Below are 25,045 nucleotides of genomic sequence, written 5' to 3'. Positions count from 1 at the left end.
AGATGCCATTAGCATAACGTCCTCTCACCATATTGCAGATACAGCCATCACACCAGTACAAGACTGCCTCAAAACACTTCAGGCATGGGTCGAGGGCAACAGGTTGACGATGACTCCATTCAGATCTAATAGTACACTTATCACTAGCAGCAATCAATAGCACAGGTACATCCCGAACATCACACTTAGTAATGTACCCGTGCCACACACACCCTTCACCAAGATCCTTGGATTTACACATGACACTGGACTCGCAGACCGAATATAAGACATTAAAAGGTTGTGTATCCGTCGACTCAACGCAGTTAGGGTTATTACAGGATGAAATTTTTGGCAACAAAAGGAAACATCTCCCTACTCTAAGAAAAAAAAAAAAAAATGAAATCAGTAATGTCCTATGTCTCTCGGATATGGGCCACCTAACACTCCCTACAACACCTTGCACACCATACAGAACAACGCTCTATGCATCGTCACTGGCTGTACTTAACCACTCCCACCGCTAACACTTTGAAACTAAACTCTCTTTCCTGTTGGAGAATATTTTGACATGAGAGGTACATAATTCTACGCGTCATCCTGTGCTGACACAACAGCGGCCATTATATGACAGACCCACACAACGCAGCTATGCATAAAACTGTCCACCGCACAAACATTACCAAACCCTTTTCAGTACCTTTCTACTTCCAGACATTTCAACACTTGCAGTGATGAGGCACTTACGGACTCATTTCCCGAGCAGGTCAATTCAACAGCTCGATCAAAACGCAGTACCATAAGCCCCCCGTCTTGACCTCCACCCATCAGAGATTTCCTTCAATGGAGGTGTTTGAGTTCACCTAAATAGCCATAGATCAGGTCATCACCACCCCTCCTAAGTTATCAGCTTAGATTTGGGTTGGGTGGAATGACAGATGTTATGTGCCCCTGTTGTAGAAGAGGCTCATACAACATAACCCAAATTATGGATCACTGCGCAGCATATTCAAAGACCAAATCAATGGTAAAGGGAACCTATGGGACGACCCCTTAGGGACAGTTGCTTACCTGCTGTCGACGGGACTGCTAGCCCAGGCATGATCTGGGTTGAGCAACAACAACAACAACAACAACAACAACAACAACCTAGTCTCTACATTAGATATAAACCTTTTTAATAGTATCTCCCACTAATATAACTTCTTTTAAATACTCCCACATTAGGTGTAATTCCTGTGTATACGCCCCTTGCTATGTGTAAACCCTTTGAATACTCGTGTCATTAAGTACAGCTGTGCCGGAGAGGGGATCACCATGAGGCTGCATCGATATAACCAAGCGGCTTCCCTACCAGGTTCAACATCCGTCTCTCAGCTCCCTCCCGATCCCTCTGGAGGTTGATGAACTGCAGAAAGCAGTATCGTCCTGAAGTCCACCGGGATCACGTTCAGATGAATCTGGGGCCACAACAACAATAATAACATGAACAACAGGAACAACAACAGCAATAATAACAAAAAAAAATATTTATATTCCTTTTAAATACTCCGCCTATTTAGAATAATCCCACAAATTTTCCCTTCACCAAGTATGATTCTTTTAAATACTTGCCTCGTTTAACATAACCCCACTCAGTGTTCCCTTGTAATCATTAAACAGTGTTTCCTCTTATTCCAGGTCCCTTAAGTAGTCCATACCCCTATGTCTCCCTTCCTCCTTTAACCTCTTGAATCATATGACGAGTTTTCTAATTTATTCCTGCTTCATTGAAGGGGTTACGAGTATTGAAGGCTATACCTAACTCCTGCAGTTAGATATATCTCTCGTAAATAAACAAAGTAATTTGTAGCCAACAAGAATAAAACAAAGAATACATCACCCGGATTCAGAAGGTGAAGTTGTCTTCTCCTCTGGTATATCAACTCTCTCTCTTTTCCCCCATTTAAACCCCTTTCAACTTTATATCCTGCCATTTTTTCGTGTTACCTTCCTTCCCTCCTAGGTTCCGTGCCCTCTCTCAAACATCCCACACAACCCCTCTCAATTATTGCCCTTTCTTCAGTCCTCCACACTTTCCTATATTTCCTGCCCCTTCCTCAACAAACGTACACCTTTCCTTCTTATATATCTCAACCTATCTTACGTTACCACTTCCCTCCTACCCCCTCTAACGTCCCTCTACTTCCCTTGTATATCTCCTACCACCTCTTATGTCCCCCCATCCTTCTTATATTTTCTACCCCTATCACGTTGCCCCTCTCCTCCTGTGTCTCCTATCCCTTCACGCTCCTCCCTCCATTCCCTCAAATGTCTCTTGCCTCTTATGTTACATCATCAGCTTCTCTCCTGTCTCGTGCTCCTTTTCTCACCCTCACAACTCCTTCTCCCACCCATGGCACATACAGTCTTAAATTATAATATTGTATGCCCTTTTAGCATCGCACTCTGGGTGTTCTCTCCCGGTGTGATCGCTAATGTTTTATATACCCTTAATTAGCCAACTTAACCAGACCTAACCTAGCCTAACCTAACTTAACAAACCTAAATTCATTTTTTTTTTTTTTTTTTTTGTTATCGAGGCAAAGATGTACTTGACAGGTTGGTGATGACTGGATGAATGCAACACGTCCCAATAACATCGTTGTATTTCAAATAATTACCGGTAACGTGAATCGAAACTTGTGTACTAACTCAAATACTGTGATGTTATTCGGACATGTTACATTCAGCCAGTCATCACCAACCTGTCAAGTGCATCTTCGGCTCGGTAAAAAAAAAAAAAAAAGAAGTGTCTATCTTAACCCCTTCCTGGCCTAACGTAACTCAGACAGACAAGCTTAACCTAGCGTAATGTAATGTAACTAAGACAAACCTAACTTAACCTAATCTAACCTAATCTGGGAAACAAAAAGATCCTAATTCGACGGACTACAGTTCAGAAATTTTCCAGCCGGGTCGAGGTAAGGACTGCGAAGAGATGGTGGGGATGGAGGTGAACATGGAGGTGCCGTCCATACCGTGGCACTTCAGCCTGGCGGAGGAGGTGGTGCTGGGCCCAGAGATTAGCGGACTCAGCATTGGCGCTCAGCACGTAGACAAGATGCAGGTACGGGAAGGGGAAGGAAGGGGGTGAGAGGAAGAAAGGGTGAAAGAAGGGAAGAAAAAATGAAGACAGGTAGGAAATAGTGAAGGGAGGAAGGAAAGGGTGAAGGAAAGAAGGAAGGGTGAATAGGGGAAAGAAAGCAATAGAAATGAATGAGGGGAGAAGGGGAGGTAGCATGGGTGAAGGTAGGGAGCAAGGCAAACGAAGTGAGGGCAATTGATGAAGTGAATGATGCAAGTATTCGATGTGAAGGCATGATAAGCTACGGTAGGAAAGAAAATGGGAAACATAACAAATGGGAGAGAGAGAGAGAGAGAGAGAGAGAGACAGACAGACAGACACACAGACACAGACATAAAGTGGGAATATGGGGAGGACATTGACTGAAAAATATAAGAAACACATAGGAAACGGCAAAGTAATATGTATAAAAAGATATCGTAAAAATTACATGTAAATTATACATATTTTTATTACCTTGCTTCCTTGTGCTTCTTCTCTCCCCTTGCTTTTCTCTCTCTCTCTCTCTCTCTCTCTCTGTTTATGCCTGGATATTTTATCGTTCGGCCTCCTCATTTCCTTCCCCTCATCTCACTTGTTAACTCTCTTTGTCACTGAGCATCCTGTTTATCTCTAATCATCCTCCGTTCATTCCTTCCCTCTTCCTTTTCCTTTGGTTTTCTTTTAAAATTTCCTCATCATTTTTACATGCTACACTCCCCTCCCCCGCACTGACGATACTTCCCTTCTTCCACCCTCCTCCTCGCCCTCACTATCTCCGTCTCCATCTAACCCTGTTTCAGTCCCTGTCTCCACTTCCATCCTTTCCCTTTCTCTCTCCTATTCCATCCTTCACCCTCTCCCTCTCCCTCTCCACCTCTATCCCTCTCCCTTTCCATCTCCATATCCATCCTTTCCCCTCTCCCTCTCCCTCTCCACTTCCATCCTTTCCCCTCTCCCTCTCCACCTCCATCCTTCCCCCTTTCTCTCACAACTTCCAACCTTCCCCCTCTCCCTCACCACTTCCATCCTTCCCCCTCCCCCTCTTTATCACCGCCTCCATCCTGCCCTTCTCTCTTATTATTTCCACTACTGTCATTCCCACTTTTCTATCGCAGCCTCCATCTTTCCCCTCTTCCTCTCCATCTTCATCGTTTATCTCTTCTTCTCTATCACAACCTTCTCTCACCGTCTTTATCTTCCACTATTGTCACGTCCTTCTTCTTCTTGTTCAGTCTAGTTATCCCTGCCATAATCTCTCCATCTTCACCTCCCCTTCGTTACTTGTTTTTCCTTTCAATTCTCTTCGTCTCGGTCTCCAACTCGTCTTCACCTATTCTTTCTTCTCTCTTATTTTGCATCCTATCCACCTATCCCCTCGTCCCCCCCCCCTTGTTTAGTTTCCATCTCTCAGTAATCAGCTCCAGTCCTTTCCACTACACCCAATGTCAGATTTTTCATCCTTTGTTGTCCTCTCAGGTTCAGTTTTCATATCACTCTCTTCCCTCTTTCCTTTTCGTACTGCACATCACTGCCTTGGTTTTCTCCTTCCTTCACTATTTATCTGTCACGTCCTTGTTTCTCTCCTCCCTTCCCACATTTCTCAATCACTTTCTTTTCTTCTCTTTCCCTCCCATTTCTAAATTTTTTCCGGTCTTCCTTCTAGCATTCATCCCCGCTTTCCCCTTTTCTTCGTCCCCCCTTCTTACCCCTCTCTTCTCTTCTTTCCCAGCTGTCCATTCTTTTCCAATATCTCCCCTCCTTTTTCTTACCCTTCTTTTCTCTTCTTTCCCTGCTCTCCCTTTTCTTCCAATATCTCCCCTCCCTTTTCTTATTTTCCCTCCATTTCCTCACCTTCCCTTTCCTTTCTCTCCTGTCCTGCCTTAACTTCCATTTTTCATTTCCTCATAATAAACGGAGACTGAACAAATTCGGCGGCTGTTTTACTTCTGTCCCCTGTTCAGTCAGTGTAAACACTAGTAACACACGTGAATAGTATGGCTGGTTGATTCTAAATGATGTTGAGGGCCGTATTCTCGTAGATGAAGGTGACCCCCTATCACTTATTCCTTACCACTAGATTCGGCATATGGCACGTTTAGTTTGTTTTATTTCTTATGGATGCAAACTATGGCCACGTTAAAATGATACGGGTAATAAACAAGGAAAATGAGATGTATTTTTGGGCATGATAATGTTTTCCCGCTATCAAGCTTTCTCATTTATTTTTATACTCTTTCATTCATCGCCTAGTCTTTATGTAGAAATAATGGTGAGCATGATAACGGTGAGGAATAATGCAAAATCCATCACTAAGCTTGGTGTGCCAGGAAGCCTCCCAGGACATCCGTGTGCTTTGTACGCTATCATTTTCTTCAGATCACCTACGCGGGGAAGATGTCGCTCACCAGCCTCCTGGTGACACCACCACTGCAGTCGGGACAGATCAAAGCCTACTCCTACAAGGTCATCCACGACTTCAACACTGGCGTCCAGTACTTGATCTCCACCGAATATGGTAACTGCTCCATGGACTACATACCTGCAAACGGCTTCGATACCCACTATGGTAAGACTTTCAGTGGATTGATTAGGATAGGATGTTTTCCTATTTTTGGCTCCTTTAATGCAGGGATGTCTTTATTTTTCTCTTTTAGTTGCATTCAGACGATTTTAGTCAACTTAGTAAAGATTTCTTGTACTGAAATAATTGGTGAAGCCTATAAATCTAACTTCCGCAGCTTGACCAGTTTCTCCTAAGATGAATATTAATCTGAAAGAAGGAAGAATGAAATACAAACTGGCTGTTATTATTAAAAAGGTTCAGTGTTGTGGATAACGGTAACGTAACCACGGACCATAACATCTCGACGGGGATATAATGACTTACTGAATATGGAGAGGAATAATGAGGTGGAGGGATACAGTGGAGCAGTGCATGGGTGAAGGTGGTTTGGGATGTTTGAAAGGAGTTGAAAGAAGTAATGAAAGAGGCCCATATTATTACACCCGTACGTTAAGCGCAGGGCAGTTATATGTATGGTTGGATTTGTTGTCTGTCTGTCAGTCTGTCCTTCTGCTGTCCATCTGTTGGCATCATTATGAAAAGAAAGAAAAACTATTGGATGTAATTGTACGAAATTTGAAATAACGACTGAGGATCATTAGAGAAACAAGTGATATAATTGTGGCAGAAGGTTATAGGTCAGGTTCAGAACGAATGGTCAGCTCATACAAGTCTGATTCGATTTAGACAAAATTGGTGGAAGGGCTGAGGGTCACAAAAGATAAAGTGATTGATTTTGAAAACAACTGCTCGCAGATAAAGATCACAGAAGATGGTGAAAGGTTTGGTCTTTCAACCCAGACAGGGCTGGCGGGAAAGGCTCCTTGTCGCAATAAAGCGACTGTACCAACAACAGTTGTTGCAAACACAGTTCGTGCTCATTGGCTTAAAAGGGTGGGTTTGTCCTTATATTTCACTGACATCCGTGGTCTTAGTACGAATCTGAATTCTGTTTTTTTTTTTTCCTTCCAGTCTATATCCCATCTAGCACTGTCCCTCACAGAGACCCAAATCTCTCCCTCAACTGACATCCCCATTTTGTTTTCCTGGTTACCATCTCACAAACTTCAATAACAAAGGTGGTACCTGTTGTTATACCATATATGAAATTGCAGTTGACACTATTTTCAACTTCACTTTAGCCAACTTTAATTATTCATTACATAAACTGTAATACCTAGGTATTACCAAATATATCTGTATAGTTTATCTCTCCCCCAATGCTTCTTCACAACCGTGCGTATTTGATTCAGTATCCACACAGTTGACTAACCTTAACCTCACTCTTACCACTGATATTACCATTTTCGGATATTTTAACGTCCATAATGTAGAATGGTTAGTGCATTCTGCCAGGACTGACGATACTGGTCTAGAATGTGAGCTGTTTGCAGAATCGTTTAATCTCACGCAGTTGATAAAACAACCAACCGGAATACCAGACAGTCTTGACCATAGTGCCAATCTCTTGGATCTATTCATGACAAATAATCCAGATCAACATTGGATAGAAGTACTGTCACCACTCGGATCCTCTGACCACAATCTCATCAAAGCTTTATTAGTCAGTTGCCCCAAACCTACTTGTTCTGAACCAGTCAGGGTTACCAGATGCCACTTTGATAGAGTGGACTGGAATGGATTTAAAAGTTATCTTGCTGACATTCCGTGGCAGTCTTTCCTCTCCAGTGACATCAGTTCTAACCAGTCCCACATTAATGATGTAATACAAGCTGGTACGGAATTGTTCATACCCATTCAAAAGTTCACTAAAAGATCGGAATCCCTAAAGTGGTTTGACAGCAACTGTGCTAGAGCAACGACTCAAGAGCCCTTAGCATATAGCTGTTATTTAAGATAAAAAAAAAAAAACATCTGAATGTCTCAGTCAATTTAAAATTGCTAGAAAAGATGCGGAGGCAGTAATAAATCTCACTAAATCAAACCTTCTTCACAACCAGGCATCCAAACTATTAAATTATCCCAATAACAATAGAATATTCTGCTCAACTCTCAGTTCTTTCAATAATAATTTTAACAAGCCATCACCCATTCCTCCACTAAAATCTTCAGATGGTAACGTTACAAATGACCAGCATTGTAAAGCATTGTCAATACATTTGCAGTAATTTTACTTTAGCGGAAGTCAGCCAGAACGTCCCTGTACTAGACCTTGACCCTCCCGTTATTGCTTCACTTAAGATACAGACTAGATTCGTAAAATCCATCCTTGACAATTTACCAACCAACGAAGCTCCAAGTCCAGATGGATTCCTCCAATAGTTTTGTAAAAGTGTTCCCCAGAATTTGCTCCTGTTCCAGTTTAATAATTTAGACTATGTATATGTACTTCTTCATTCCCTAATTCTTGGAAAGAAGTCAATATCCATCTTGTTCCAAAGAAAGGAAGTTTTTCTGACCCCTTTGATTACAGACCAATAGCTATCACATCTTTTCATGGTAAAGTATTTGAGACTGTAATTAATAAACACGTTGTTAAATATCTTAAATCTGACAGTTTATTTAGTAACAGACAGTATGGTTTTTGCCACGAAAGAGCAGCTGTTGATATACTCATTCTCCTAACTCATACCATTCATCAGTTAGCTGACAAACATGGAGAAACCCATGAAGTAGCCCTTGATATTTCTAATGTTTTTGACGGAGTGTGGCACCATTCTCTGCTACCCAAACTCCCTTGCTATAGCCTGTCATCTTTTGTTCCACTGATTTCCTCATATCTCAGTGACAGAAAGATAAGAGTAAAAGTAGATGATGTATCTTCCAATTTTCCACTTCATTAATGTCAGCGTGTCACAAGGATCAGTTCTGGCTCCAACCCTATTCCTAATTCATATTAATGATCTCTAGTCTGTCACCCATAATTCCATTTACTTATGTGCAGATGACTCAACACTTCACAGTTCATTCATATTTAAACACCCATTCACAAAGGTTAATATATCTAACCTACAACTCGGTACAGTAATCTCCATAAATCAATGTTTATCTAAGATCACTGAATGGAGACAAAATAGCATTGTCTCATTTGATGCCAGTAAAACCAAATATCAGTGATTTAGTAATAGACAGATACTGTCTGATTCCTACATTATCTTCTGTGCTACTAATATTCACTTCTCTGAAAGTACTGAAATTCTCGGTATTTCACTTAACGATGCCCTCTACCGGACGTCTGATGTTAAATCACTTGATAAAAACGATTCAATGAAGCTTGGATTATTGTACAGAGTCCCTAACTTCTTCACCAGTGAACAGTTAAGTATAATTTAGGAAAGTTGTGTGCGTTCTCAGCTGGAATATTACACACCCTTGTGGAGTGGATGTAGAAGGGCTGCGCTAAAACAACGGGAATAAATTTAGAAGACAGCTGTTAGAATTATAAATAATTTTGCAATTACAAATGAGCTACCTCCCCTACAGGTAAGAAAGAATGTTGTCTCCCTTGCATTATTATACACATACTTTTATTGCAAATGCTTCGACGAAGTTGCATCCATTGTGCCACGTCCCCATACCTTCTCCCTCGCTACATGGACACCTGATAGAGCTCATGACTGGACCGTCACACTGCCATATTGCAGAACTTCTGCCTATCAGAATTCTTTTATTCCCTGAGCTGCATATCTTTTGAACTCACCTCCCTAGGGTGGTTTCTCCCCAAAGTTCAACTTAAGGCTGTTCAACTCACATATTTTTTATGAATGGAGGACACCTGTAGTCTGCTGTATGGGTTATTTTTTTCATTCAATTTGTTTTCCTTCCCCTGTTCATCTTCTGTACAAAAATAAAGAGATAGTTTTTATTCAGTTTTGAGCATACTTAGTTGAAATGTTGAAGGTCAACCGAAGATGAAGTGATTCTGTTTGAAGAGCAAAAAGTCAAGGTCAGGTTCACAGGATAATGTCAAATAAAACAGCCTTGACCCAATTCAGACCAAACTTGATGTAAGGTTTGAGGGTCATGGAAGAATGAAGTACCGGTAGTTCGGATTATGAGGACGATCGGTCAAAGGCCAAAGTCACGGGGCAAGATCAAAGTTTCTGCCGTAGGCCTATCGAAGGGTGCTTTTGGTGCAATTTCTGAGTGCTGCTTCTTGTTAAAACTTAGACTGCTAAGGCATAGGTAAGCTTCCAGTTTCTGACAGTCATATGTGAAACCCTTGCTGAAAGTACAACATGTTTATTTCATTTACTTCACCGATGAATGTACTCTGTAATGTGGCATGCAACCTGACTAAATCTAATACAGCTGCTGAATGACCGCCAGAAATTCAGGATTTCTATACATCTTCGTCTTTGTCTTCTAAGGTTTAATAATACAACCGAGAGGCTTATAGGAGTTTTTGTCGTGGCCTTCCTGTATGTACTCAGGGTTCTCATATCTGGAAACTTATAGAATAAGGTTGACACTAGATTAAGTAAACCTGTCCTTACTGATACCTGTGCTACCTTCACTCCGCAATAAAGCAAAACTTCATGAACAGGATTATTGTAGTGATAAGGGAAGACTGCCCACACAATATATCCCTCTGTGGCAGCACTTTCTCCTGCCATTTCAGCCAACCCTTCTTCATGCATTCATTCACTTAACTGAATAGGTACTGGCGTGGTTTAGCAAATAAATGTGTACGATGGCACATGATGTATGTTTAAATTCTAAATCGACTCAGCTGTCATAGTAGGACATTCTAATACTACTTTTGCGGTGGAAGAACTAGAAACCACTCAGAGCATATAACTCTACCAACCTAATAACATTTATGATTTACTACTGCACATCCTCTTTCCTATTAGACGAATACTTTATAGGTCTCACATAGTCAGTTAATTCTAGGATCTTAGTCTACCCAGTTACACAGTCTCAGAGTGCCTACCTCTGCCAACGCCCCCCCCCCCAAAAAAAAAGTATATATATATGTATATATATATAGAGATATATATAGATACATATATATATATATATATATATATATATATATATATATACACATACTGTATATGTATATGATTTGTTCCTGCATCCGCATCCGGATAGACCTCAACATCTAATCAGCTCTTCATTGACCTACTGCCCACCTACTCACCAGATTTCATTGGAATCTGATACCAACTATTCCAGATATTTTGTATAAAAACATACACGGGTAACAACATAACCATAGTCCAGTTTCGTTAGCAGTATCCACAAATGGAAATGTGATATCTCCTGAGTAGATATTTTTGTGTGAGTGTAACACTTCCCCTTGAACTATTCACACCACTGTGAAGACAGAGATTACTCTACATACTGCAGTTTGAATTAGCATTATATTTCACAACTAAAACAATCATCAACAACCTTACCTTCTTGCCTCGACTTTGTTATCGTTCTCTCTCTAATTCTCTTTTCTTCTCCGACTTCCCACACCACTGTAGACTGTTGCATATTGAAATCTCATTGTCGAGTTCATCTCTGTCTGTCTGTCTGTCTGTCTTTATTGTTTCTCCATGCTCCATAATAATGTCCAGTCCACTTATGTATAACTTTTCACTGTCCACAGGCGGGTTCCTGGGCACTGGGGGTTCACTACTGGGACCCAACGAGATGTTCCACCTGGACGACACGTACGCCTTCATCGGGGACGGCTACAGCAGAGGGCTCATGGGGGACCTGTGGACGTCGACCAGGAAAGACGACATTCCTGACCCCTGGGAAGGTGGAGTACAAATGCTGCCAAAAGCCGTGCTGGAATATTATTTTTCGCAGGTATGTGATTTGGGAGTGGAGTGGAGTAGTGTGGGTAAAGGTGTGGAAGTGGTGTGTTGTACAGGTATGTTGTGGCGCTCCTGTTGTCCCGATGTGACTCAGAAGTGGCTGTGTGGTGATGCTGATGACTAGAATAGGACTTCTTGCAAGAGGTGTGAGATTTAGATCTGGGTTTATCGCAGTATTCTTTTGGTATTGGTGGCGTTGTGGCTATGATGGTGCTACGGTGATGATGATTTGGTGATGGTGTTATTGTGGTTATGGTATGTGATGGTGGTGCTGTGGTGATGGTGTTTAGGTGTTCGTGATGTTGCGGTCATGGTGATGATGGTGGTGATTTGGTGATAAAGGTGATGTGTTACAATGTTGATGTTTCGGTATGGTGATATGATGGCACTGATGTGGTGCAGTGATGATGGTGATGCTGTGGTGTCAATGTTGTTGTGATGATGTTGTGGTGATGATAATGTCATGATGTCGGTGGTGTTGTGGTGATGGTAACGTCACGATGTCGGTGGTGTTGTGGTGATGGTAACGTCATGATGTCGGTGGTGTTGTGGTGATGGTAACTACCTTGATGTCGGTGGTGTTGTGGCGATGGTAACTACCTTGATGTCGGTGGTGTTGTGTTGATGGTAATGAATGATGCTACTAATGCTACGATGGTGTTGTGGTAAGGGAAGTGTTACAGTACTGGTGCTGTGAAGTTGCAGTGATGGCAGTGTTATGCTGTTGGTGTTGTGGTATCATTTTGATATGGTGATGCTTTATTTATTTATTTTTTTATTATCCGGCCTATCGACCATTGGGGCCAAAGCCCCTGGTCATTAAGGCCATATATATATATATATATATATATATATATATATATATATATATATATATATATATATATATATTAATAACAGAACGGAGGAAGGAAAAACAAATGGGGAAAAAAAAAATAATCCATACACCAGATTACTGGTGTCCTCTGTTCATAAAATATCTGTAACAGTTAGACTTGAACAGTTGTAGGTTGAAATTTGGAGGAAAACAACTCTGGGGAAGCGAGTTCCAGAGAGATGCAGTTCGGGGAATGAAAGAATTCTGATAGGCAGAAGTTCTGCAATATGGTTGAGTGACATTCCAGTCATGAGCGCTACCAGATGCCCGTGTAGCACGAGGGAAGGCATGGAGAGGTGGCACCATGGACGCAACTTCGTCCGAGCATTTGCCAAAAAAATATCTGTAAAATAATGCAAGGGAGGCAACATTCCTTCTTACTTGCAGGGGAGGTAGTTTATATGTAATGGCAGGGTTGTTCATGATTCTAACAGCTTTATTCTGAATTTTGTCTAGTTGTCTTAATGCAACCTCTCCACAACCATTCCACAAGGGTGAGCAATATTCAAGCTGAGAGCGCACATGACTCTTATAAATTATAGCTAACTGCTCATCGGCGAAGATATATATATATATATATATATATATATATATATATATATATATATATATATATATATATATATATATATAGCCACACACACACACACACACACACACACACACACACACACTTCCATGCATATATGCAGACATATTTTCATTCACACGGCAATATATATATAATAATTTTTATTTTTTTTTTTTTTGTATTTTTATTTTTATTATTCTTTATTTTTATATTTTTTTGACCTTATATTATTCATAAACAAAAATACCTAATCTAAAGACCCTAAAACTAATCACCTAACAGACAAATCGCTAAACTATACTAAATCATAAGAGACAAATAACTAGACCTACACTAATGGTAAAAGAGAACGCCATCGACTGTAGATATATAATGCCTTTCCACATTACATACCTGCACTCATCACCTGCTGACTGTCAGTCGAGGCACAACCTAATATAGGGGACATCAGTATATGAAAGAGAACCAGACGAGTCAGGAACATTTCCATATATGTCAGCTGTCGGCCCTAATTAGAATAACTTAAACAAGATGATATATATTTACATAATATGTACAAAAAGTGAAGGACTTCGCCCAACCGACCACCATGGACTGCAAGTGCCCAATACCTTTCTATAATGCATACCTTGCACTCATCAGCTGGTGACTGTCAGGCGAGGAACTGGGTTTAATGTAGGGGACATCAATATTAGAAATAGATCAGTGGGAAGGAGGAACTATTTCAAATATGTCAACTGTCAACCCTAATTAATAGCACAATATATACATATTTACAGTCGATAAAAACCACACCCATACAGTAAAAAGGTCACGTCACTCTGATCACTCCGGTCTCTCTCAAAAAAGCCATCAATTAATCAGTCATAACAATGTCCCCATCACCCAGGATGGTGGAAAGGGTGAAGGGGACGTCTGCTGCGCCGCAGTAGTTTATAAGTGACGCGCGTTCACGAATAAATCGTCGACAGCGCAGGATGATATGACTGATAGATAACACCGCATCACAGATGTTACAGTGTGGTGGGAATCGTCTTTCCACATAAGGTTTCATGTGCGTTAGGATGGTGGCATTAAGCCGCAAACGAGCCAACACTTTTTCTTCCAGGCGACTGGGACGGCTGGCAGTGTCCCAGTTGCCCAGGTACGGCTTACACGTTGGAATGTTTAGTCTGGTCCACTGACCTTGCCACAGAAGATTTATTGATTTCTTTCCTAGAGAGAGACTCGACCGTAGATCACGAGGAACGTCCCAAGTCTCCTCGAGCTCTACAGCCGACTTTGGAAGTAAGTCAGCCTGCTCATTGCCGTAGATACGACAATGACCAGGCACCCAGATCAGCGTGAAGGACTTGTTGCATGAATGCAGTTTATTAACAATGCAGCCCTGGATCTCATTAGAATCTGTAGTGCAAGATGCAATCGCCTGAAGGGCTGATTATGAATCTGAAAATATGACAAATGAGTCATGCCTGGAATTGAGAGCATAGTCTATGGCTTTGCCAATAGCAAAAAGTTCGGAGATAAATACAGATGTATGAGTCGGCAACCGATACCTGAGGGCAAATTCGGTCGACCATACACTAGCACGCACACATTCACTCGACTTGGAACCGTCTGTGTACAGTTGATGGGACCCCAAGTGACGCACGATGATGTTACGAAACAAGTGGTGGACCTCCGCCTCCGGCACCTTGGTCTTTGGTGCAGGGAGCCATGACACATCAATGGTAAAGCCGGGTGGCTCCCAAGGTGCTATAATTTTTAACACCAACTTGTCACAGTCACTGGGGTCCATACCAAGCTCCTGAGTCAGTAAGTGGAGGCGAACGGCAAGTGGCCGAAGCACCCCCCCGCAGAAGGTGGTGGTATTGATGCAGGGGGGTACAGGCCACATTGCCGATATTACTTTTCCTATATGTTCTTAGTTCATAGGACAAGGCCAGATGGGTACAGCTTATACAGAGGGGAGGTACATTCGGCTCCACTTCCATATGAGCTACACGGGTACACCGGATGGCTCCAAGACACATTTGCAAACATTTATTCTGCAACACATCCAATCCTTCCAGCATGGCATCGGATGCCAAGCCATATACCTGTGCACCATATTCTAGCTTCGATTGAATAAGGGACTTATACACCATTAATAAAGATTTTCTGTCGGCACCCCATGTAGTACCCACTAGGTACTTGAGGACATTTAATGGTTTATCACAATGAGCAAGCATATTATTAACATGAATTCTGAAGTTCAAATGACGGTCAAAATGTATTCCCAAAGACTTTACAGAATTTTGAAAAGGTACCGCCTGATTATCCAAAGTTAAGCACAAATTAGGAACAATACGAGTCGTAAAAACTACAGCGGCACACTTAGGGACAGACAGCTTAAATCCCCACCGCAAGGCCCATTGGTGGATGGAGTCAAGGGCTGCTTGAATCTGCCCAGCCGAAAATTGTGCATTATGGGAAGAGTGCCATACTGCACAAACGTTAGCATAGAGCGAGTATTTAAGATTCCTCGGGATGGGAGCTGTTGACAGAATATCATTAATCATAATACTAAATAAAGTGGGACTAAGCACACTTCTCTGCGGCACCCCGTTTTCCTGGATAAATACATCCGATGCTATGTTACAGGGCAATTTGACAGAGAAAGTCCTGTCCCTTAAAAAATTTGAAATAAAAATAGGCAAATTCCTCTTAAACCATAAGCATAGAGCTTCATTAGTATACCGTGACGCCTTGTCATGTCATAGGCTTTATGGATGTCCAAGAACACCCCTATCATGAATTGTTTATTGGCAAATGCCTCTGCAATACAATGCTCCAAATTCATTAAATGATCTAGTGAACTTCTGTATTTACTCAAGCCACATTATTGATCATTTAACAAATTCTTCGACTCTAAAACAAAAAGAAGCCTATTACTAACCATACGTTCCATGACCTTACATAGACAAGAAGTCAACACAATAGGACGAAATGAAGTGGGATTCATAAGACGACCAGCCTCTTTGGGTATCGATATGACGTGCACAAAGTGCCATGAGTTTGGGAACGTTCGAGACGCCCAAATCTCATTGTACAATGTTCACATCTTAATCAGGTTGTCCTGCTTAAGATGCTGGATCATACCGTAAGTGATGGTGTCAGGTCCAGGGCTGGTGTCTTTACAGGATTTAAGGGCAAGGAGCAGTTCATCTAGCGTAAACTCTTGGTTGTATGGGGAGTTTACGTCTTCTGTGGCAGAGTCTATGATCTGTAGCTCAGCCATGCATTTATGGTGTTGAAAACGCAGATCGTACTTGGCTGAGCTACTTACATGAGAAAAATTCCTGGCGAGGATGTTAGCAACATCCACGGGATCGTCATTGATGTTATTATTAACCTGCAGGGTGGTCACAGGGATGTATGGGCCTTTATTATTTAATATTTTAATAGTGGACCAGACTTTACTTAAAGGTGTAGTACGAGTCACCGTGGACACAAAGGACCGCCAGGAGTCACATTTGGCCCTTCTTATTATTCTCCTTGCCTCAGCCCGTGCCTGTTTGTATGCAATAAAATTTTCCTCAGTAGGCTGACTATCAAAAATCCTGTATCTCCTATTGCGTTTTCTTAATGCTTGTCGGCAATCCGGCGTCCACCAATGTGCTCTATGCTTTGCATGAACTGCAGAAGTCTTGGGAATAGCAGCCTCAGCTGTGTGTTATGTGGAAATAGTTATATTTTCGACCTTAACATCTATGGTCTCCCCAGATATATCTAAATTGGTGATCCTTGAGAAGGATCCCCAATCTGCTTTCTTATAGTTAAATTTTGGAGGGGGAGGGTCCGAAACGATGTTGCATGTATGAGAAAGACAGATGGGTAAATGATCACTTCCCAAGGAGTCGTCATAAGGGTCCCATGAGAAATCTTGATGTATACCAGGGGAGGCCAAAGATAAGTCAATGGCCGAAAAGTTACCAGTACGATCATCTACATGAGTCGCTCTACCATCGTTCAGAAGACAGAGGTTGGACTGTAGTATTAGGTCGGCTATTTGCTCCCCACGACCATGGATCCTCAAGCTACCCCATTGATAGTCATGGGTGTTAAAGTCACCCAACACTAACTTATTCCAGGCAGATGTTCAAATAGTGAATTTAAAGCATCACTATCAATGAGGCCATGTGGAGGACAGTACAGAGAGCAAATAGACAGATATGTGTTATTAAATTTTACTCTGCATGCGACAGCTTCCAGAGTAGAATTTAGAATCACTTCCGTTTGTGGGTGTGATTTGTGTGTGTATATGGCAACTCCGTGACCTTCATAGCTTCTATATGAGTGGTAGTGTTTGAACTGTGGAGGATCAGGATGATCCTCCAGGCGCGTCTCCTGTAAACAAACAATGTCTGGCCTGTGTATGGAAAGCAAGATTGCTAGATTTTGTAATTTATTCCCAATACCTCTACAATTCCACTGTAATATAGTGAATGCGGCAGTTTTAGATTTACGAGGGTGGCCAGTACTCTTAGTCTTTTTTTGTCACTCGCCAGCAGGTGACCGGGACCTATCCCGGTGCATGGTGACGGAAACCTCCTTTTTTTCATCAATAACGAGGGTCCCAGATTCCACCGAGGACGAGCTACCTTTTCTCTCCCTCACTGGAGTAGGAACTGGAAGAACATGAGGTCGTGACTTAGTAAGGGTGGTCATATTACTCTTACTAGAGTTGTCAGGCTTCTGTTTAGGCTTGACTGACTGAGAGGCAGCAGCAGCCTGAGAGTAAGAAGTTCCAGTGGGGATGTCAGTTTGAGAGGTGGATTGGACAGGAGGCTCAGATGGAGAGGTAGTGTGTGTGGCAAGAGGAACAGGTTCAGGGTCAGTCTGTGTTTCAACAGAACACATCACGGGACGGGACATTACCGCCGAAGCATAGGATCTATTCGGCGTGGGAGTTGCATGCAACCCCTTCACCTTTTTCCTAGCTTCGTAGTAGGAAATGCCCTCAGTTGCCTTCACTATGCAGACCTCCTTCTCCTCCTTCCACTTGAGACAATCCCTAGAGGAAGTGGAGTGTGCGCCCTCGCAATGAAAACAATGTACCGTCTCTGATATGCAGTGTTCAGCATCATGTCCCTGTGTTGCACATTTGCCATACACTGACTGGGAAGTCCCGGGAAGTCTTATCACCGTGCCTGTACAATTGACACCTTAAGCAACGAAGTGGATTGGGGATATGAGCCCTTACGTTAACAATTTCATAGCCAACTTTGACATGGTCTGGAAGTGAAACTTTGCCAAAAGTCAAGACAATAGTGGCAGTCTTCGTCCTCACGCCTTCGGAAAATCTAGTGATAAACCGGGCACTGATTACGTCCGGCTGAGCAAGTTCCCGTATGATCTCGTCCTCTTCCATAATCATAAAGTCCCTGCAGGTGATAACACCTTTGCAGGAATCATGGCGTGAGGGATCTTCGGCTCAACTTCATATTCATGGAACTTATGCAGTTTCATTAAGACTTTTACGTGGGATGAATTTACGGTTTTGATGAGAAATGAGTTACTTGAGAGGAGCATGTGGAGTGACATGGAGGGACAGGTTGACAAATGAAGAAGTGAAGGAACGTTGTGGGGTAGATGTGGATGTGGGTGAGAAGATTAGGAGAAATACACTGAGGTGGTTTGGACATGTGGAGAGAATGGAGAATGAAAGACTGACTAAGAAGGTGTATGTAGGTGAGGTGGAGGGAGGGAGAGGGAGGGGTAGACCGAGGATGAGGTGGAGGGATGGAGTTGAGAGGTATATGAGGGAGGGGGGGTGAGTTGGGGGGAGGGTAGTCAAATGGTGGGTGACAGAGTGACTTGGAGGCGTTTTGTCTGCGGCCACCCTTTGCGGGATTAGGGCGTCGGGCTATAGATAGATAGATAGATAGATGAGAAGGTCTCCATTACCAAGTTTTTTTACTTGTTCCACTTCCCCAGCACAGTAATCAATCACTTTCTAGATGAGGAAAGGATTAAGACTGCTCAAGGGAGTAGAACCTAGAGTATGTAGCATTATGTACAGGTATGTCCATAAGATTATGTGTCTGGGGGCCGTTCAGTCTGCAGGCGGTCAGTCCGTCTATCGGTCGGGGTTTCATCAGGTCCACCTCCCAGCCTGAAGGGGGGGGGGAGGCAGCAGGGGCGTCCGTCATAGTGACCACCCCCCCAATGGGGGGAGTGGGAAGAAGGAGTAAAGACGAAAAAGGGACAAACAACCCGGGACCAGTCACCTAAGGCTGAAATTGCCCTCTCAAACCATTCCAAGGAGGCCCGACCGTGTTGATTCACGCCCCAGAGCGATCAGTAGGGGGGACCCTCCGTGGGCAATAAGCAAAGGCAAGCTCAGTAAATAGGAACAGACACTTACTGTTCCAAACTGATAGGAAGGTGAGGAAAGTTAGAAACTAGCTAATCCTGGATGTCACCAGAAGGGTGAAAAAAAAAAAAAAGCTAATGCTGGTGAGGCAGCCCTACAAAGCTAGAGAAGAGCGCAACGAAAAACACGCCAGCACCCTCCACGACCATGCATCAAAGTCCTGTTGATGTTGATGTGGTTTCCTTAAGATGATAGTGATACTGAGGTGATGGCGATGTTACGGATTGTAGATTTTCTCCTAGGCTGTGCTTAAGTACGATTTCTTGCAGGTGTGCAATAGTGCTTGTGGCTTGGAACTAGACAAAGCTGGGAAAAGGATGTTATAGTGTTTTGGTTGTGTGATGCTGTTGCAGTTTCGATGATGAGGTGCTGGTAGTAGTTAAACTACTGTGGTGATGGTGGTATTGTGTTGGGTTGATTGTAATTTGTTGTGGCGATGGTGCTATTGTCATGATGATACTATGGTTATAAAAGTGTTGTGTTGTGGTGACTGTTGTTATTATGTTGTTGTGATGGTGTTGTGGTGGTCTTGTTGTGCTATTGGTGGACCCAGTCCACCTATACTTTGTGTCCTCATTGCATTTAGTCCAAGCCACATAGTTCCTGTAACTGATAATATTTCTATTACGTAAAAGTGAATGATTTTGTGGTCTCTGTGAATTTCATATTCAGCTCAATCATACCAATAACTGGCATTTCCTTACCATCCACTGTGTATAAATTTAAGTCTGAATTTTCCAAAAACGTCACTTTTTCTTCTGTTTCTAAAAATTCTTTCTAACTCATCTTGTGTTATTAAGTTTACTGGTGAGCCTCAATCCAAAAATAATGAAATCTCTCCCTTTTCACATACAGCAGAGACCAAAATGCTTCCATTTCCAAGCATACCTCTTATGCTGTCTGTTTATTTAGGTGTTTTGTGTCGTCATCTTTTGTGCTGGTACGACCTTCCCCCGACCTATAGATGGATACCAGTTTTCCTGTTATTTTACAGTTTGAGGTTCAGTGACTGGAAGATTTATGATTCCTGCAGTACGGTTCAAACCCTTTTGCCTTTTGCTTGTCTTCTTTATTCATAATGTAACAGTCAGCTTTCGTGTGACCAGGATTTAAGCAATAGTAACAGAGCGAGTCACTTGAGTTCAACCTGCGAGGTGATCTTCTATTTGTTTGTCTTTTTGCCAACCAATGTCTACCGGGACTTCGGCCAGACTTTTGTACCAACCTTGTTACCTACAGTGCGGGAACGAGTCTATGAGCTAATTGACTATTTGTTTATGTTCTGATAGGGATTGTCTCTGGTCCTTGCCAGGACTTGACTTATTTATCCCTGTTACAATTTCTGGCACTTTGAACTCGGCCCTGTTGGCCTGTGATGTGTCAATCACGCCAACTTTACTGCAGTTTAATTCCACATCATAAATGAAATCAAGTAAACACATCCTTCATCACTGCAACTTCACATTCGCTCCAGATAAACTCATCCATCATCAACACATTGGACATTCACAGTTCTTCTGCTTCACTCAAAATACATTAGTTTTGGTCACTTGCCCAGACACACCTCCAGCCCATACATAAGCATCTGGTTTCTACATCTCAGTAGATTATTGAGCAGTTCTGTCACCTACACTATCCACAATGCCCACTAAAAACCATTATGCCATTCTCAACCACACATACAATTACTTCCAGCCATTACCTAGGGTGAACGTAAATATAAGTGCACAGATTAAGTTGACTTCACTCAAGTTTGAAACCATGCAACTAATAAATCAGACAATAAAGGCTTGGGAAGAATACAGTAGGATTATGTTTAACCCATATTATGCATACAGCCCAGCTCCAGTCATCTTTGTAATTTTCTCCATCACATTTGCTATATTACTTTTGGCCATGCACAGACTGCAAGCCATGATTGCTAAATTGGAATCGGTGTTTAAAAACTAATCTGTACAAGTGAGACAAACTGAGTACCTGTACAGTATATATATATATATATATATATATATATATATATATATATATATATATATATATATATATATATATATATATATATATATGTATAGATAGATAGATAGATAGATACAGTACATCCCATTGGATCCCAGGGGTGCTGGGCGAGGCATGGCGCTGGGTGGGTAGTAAGCATACCGCCCTCCGCCTATCGGCTCATAGTCGCGAAGCTCATAGGTCCCTACCCGGGGTTCCTTACTTTATAAAGACTTGAAAAATCCCAGTTCTGTCCAGTAGTCCGGACATAGGGCTCCAATGGGTTAAATATATATATATATATATATATATATATATATATATATATATATATATATATATATATATATATATATATATATTTATACATATATATATATATATATATATATATATATATATATATATATATATATATATATATATATATATATATGTCATAAAAGACTTTGTAATTCCTTTGTGGTTACTTGTAGTTGAGTTATATATATATATATATTAGACTTGTGGACGAGCGGTTATTATACTGGAGTAGCTTCGTGAGTAGCTAATCTTCTTTCCCATTTGTCATGTAGTGACAGGAGAGGTAAAGAATAGTATGGGACTATTTTTATTTGTCTTGGAAATATTAACAAGTCTCTCACTCACGAGTGAGTTGAGCAGAGTCCCTGTCTCCCTGTCTCGCTCTCTCAGTCTCTCTCTCAAGTTGCTAAGCCCTTTCTCCTTCTGACCTGCCTGTTCTAAGGCCTGTCTCCTTCTGCCCTCTCTTTCCTATATTCTGGTGAAACAGGAGACGTATCACGTGTGTTCCTTGTGGATGGAAAGTTTAAGAAGCCTGTGTGTGAGTATGTGTGTATGTGTGTGTATGGTCACTAGGTCTTTGTTCACCGGTGGATTGCTGACAACTAACTGCATCATCTCCTTACTGGCCACTGTCGTCAGCTTTCCTCAGTGTAATTTGCAAGCTCATTTCCCATTCCCAGGCTCGCATAGAGCTGTCTATCTATCTATTTATCTATCTATCTATTATGATTTGTAATTATAATATGGAGTCCTGATATCTGCTCGGTCACGCGAAAATGGCGTACCATCGACAGCTAATAGTCCTGACATATTAATACATATTATATACACATTATAATGAACTTATAAGCTAATTAAGTGAAATACATAATATTGTAAAAGTAACAATTGTATGAATATTGTATACATATAATATTTATAGTAAATAGTGATTATTCGGTAATATTACATTTTAAACAAGTTGTATACATATTTGAATAAATGCATTAAAGTAAATTATTGAACTGTAATACAGTATGTACTTGGGTTATTGTAGTGAAATGCATACATGCAAGAAAAAAAATAGTTTAAAATTAAGATTATGGTAAGAGTTATTAATATTTCATTTAAAGATAATGGTACTGGTCTGCCAAACATGGGTCATTCTTCTTTGTATTTTTTTTTTAATATATATATATATAATTAATACTATATACAAAATATATACACTTCATTCAGGGGGGTTAACTTTGATGTTAACTCTCCCCCCACTAAATAATGACTCCAAATTAGCAATTCTTGCTATATATATATATATATATATATATATATATATATATATATATATATATATATATATATATATATATATATATATATATATATATATATATATATATATATATATATATATATATATATATATATATATATATATATATATATGCCATATTCATTGTTCGACAGCTTTAGGAAATGTACTTTGGTAGGAGAAGGGATCTTTATTTTGTTTTTGTTGATTTGGAAAAGGCCTTTGACAGAGTCCCTAGAGAGGTGGTGAAGTGGGCAATGAGAAAGCTTGGCTTGGAGGAGTGACTGGTTAGGGTGGTTATGGCCATGTATGTGGGTGATCACACCCAGGTGAGAGTGAATGGAGATTTGAGTGATGAGTTTTCCGTGAATGTTGGTGTGCATCAGGGGTCAGGCTTGAGTCCCATGTTGTTTACCATGGTACTTGAAGCCCTTTCACGTGACTTTAGAAACGGACTCCCGTGGGAGTTGTTGTATGCTGATGATTTGGTGTTGATTGCAGAGAATGAAAGGGAGGCGGAGGAAAGGTTTAGGAAGTGGAGAGATGGTATGGGGCAAAAGGGTTTAAGGGTAAATGCAGATAAAACAAAAGTGATGATATCTAGGGTTGGTGGCGGTACTGTCAAAGACGAGGGAGAGTGGCCATGTGCAGCTTGCCACAAGGGCGTGGGAAGTAATTCCATCTTGTGCGGTGTGTGTGATAAATGGGTGCATAAGAGATGTAGTGGTATCAGAGGTAGACTGCGAGATAATGCTGATTTTATGTGTACGGCGTGCCGAGGTGAGCAGGTGGAGATTGTCAGACGTGAAAGGATTGAACTTGCTGGTGAATCTCTTGAGTGTGTGGAAGAGTTTTGTTATTTGGGAGACATGTTGTGTGCTGGAGGTGGGGCTGGAGCTAGCTCTGTGGCTAGGGTGAGAAGTGGTTGGAAGAAGTTCAGGGAGCTCTTGCCTCTCCTGACAATGAGAGGGCTCTCCCTACGTGCTAAGGGGTCTTTGTATGCAGCATGTGTTAGGAGTGTAATGCTGTATGGCAGTGAGACCTGGGCAGTGAAGGAGGAAGATATTCGCCGGCTCAGACGTACAGAAATGACAATGATTAGGTGGATGTGCAGTGCATCCCTGCGTCCAAGGCCTGGAGGGGCTGGGTTTACAATGGAAGAGTTGAGAGGTAGAATGGGACTGGAGTGTATTGGTGTTGTGATGAGGAGAGGTAGATTGAGGTGGTTTGGACATGTGGAGAGGATGAGGGATGATAATTGGGTGAGGAAGGTGAGAAGTGTTGATATTGGGGGTGGGGTTATGAGGGGTAGACCGAGAAAGACATGGGACGAGGTCATTAAGTGTGACCTTAGGGTTAAGGGACTGAACAGGGAGGCTGTAATGGATCGTGCAGCGTGGAGAGCCGCCATTAGATGACCTAGGCCGACACATGCAAGCATGTTGGAGCCTTTAAAAACGAACGAACGATATATATATATATATATATATATATATATATATATATATATATATATATATATATATATAACAAACTATGGGTTACACATAATACAAACTTATTTTATAAGTAGTTATGTCTCATTTTTATATGAATGTATATAGCAAGTCCTTCTCAGATATACAGTTGACTACTGTAGACTTGCCATTATATTATTTTAATACTGCTATTGTGTATATATATATATATATATATATATATATATATATATAGAGAGAGAGAGAGAGAGAGAGAGAGAGAGAGAGAGAGAGAGAGAGAGAGAGAGAGTTTTATTATGTTCTAATTGTATTACTGCAATGACTACAATTATGATCAGAACCATTGTGTTACTTTTACAGTACTATGTATTGCAATTAATTAACTTACAAATTAATTGTACTATGCAATTATAATATGCATTAATATGTTATGACAATATGTATTGTAGTTGGTACGACAGCTTTGCGTGACCGAGCGATATGTAGGCATTATATAGGCACTAATATATATTTCATATCACCATGTGCAGGATGTAGTGTCAGCTGGAGACATACACAGCTTCTCACTAGGAATGTCAATCCACATAATGTATATCAACAAACCTCTTGTCCTAGACTATCAAGAATGTCTAAACAGATGATGTATCTCAAATCATCTCTTTGTAGTCCAGACATCCAAGAATT

General features: G+C 41.3%; 1 protein-coding gene across 1 annotated transcript in view; it reads left to right on the top strand.

Annotated features, from left to right (window-relative positions):
• Positions 1-25,045, top strand: part of LOC145399104 (uncharacterized) — a 199,442-nt gene that overhangs the window by 79,011 nt on the left and 95,386 nt on the right. The window contains exons 9-11 of the mRNA XM_080271850.1: positions 2,933-3,088; positions 5,465-5,654; positions 11,215-11,420. Coding sequence (XP_080127976.1) covers positions 2,933-3,088; positions 5,465-5,654; positions 11,215-11,420 — 552 coding nt within the window. The remainder of the gene's footprint in view (positions 1-2,932; positions 3,089-5,464; positions 5,655-11,214; positions 11,421-25,045) is intronic.

This window comes from Coenobita brevimanus, chromosome 47, assembly GCF_032717465.1.
Source record: "Coenobita brevimanus isolate Jiangsu-jjx chromosome 47, ASM3271746v2, whole genome shotgun sequence".
Lineage (NCBI taxonomy): Eukaryota > Metazoa > Arthropoda > Malacostraca > Decapoda > Coenobitidae > Coenobita > Coenobita brevimanus.
The sequence above is the reverse complement of the archived record's forward strand: the minus strand, read 5'-3'. Positions and strand labels throughout refer to the sequence as shown.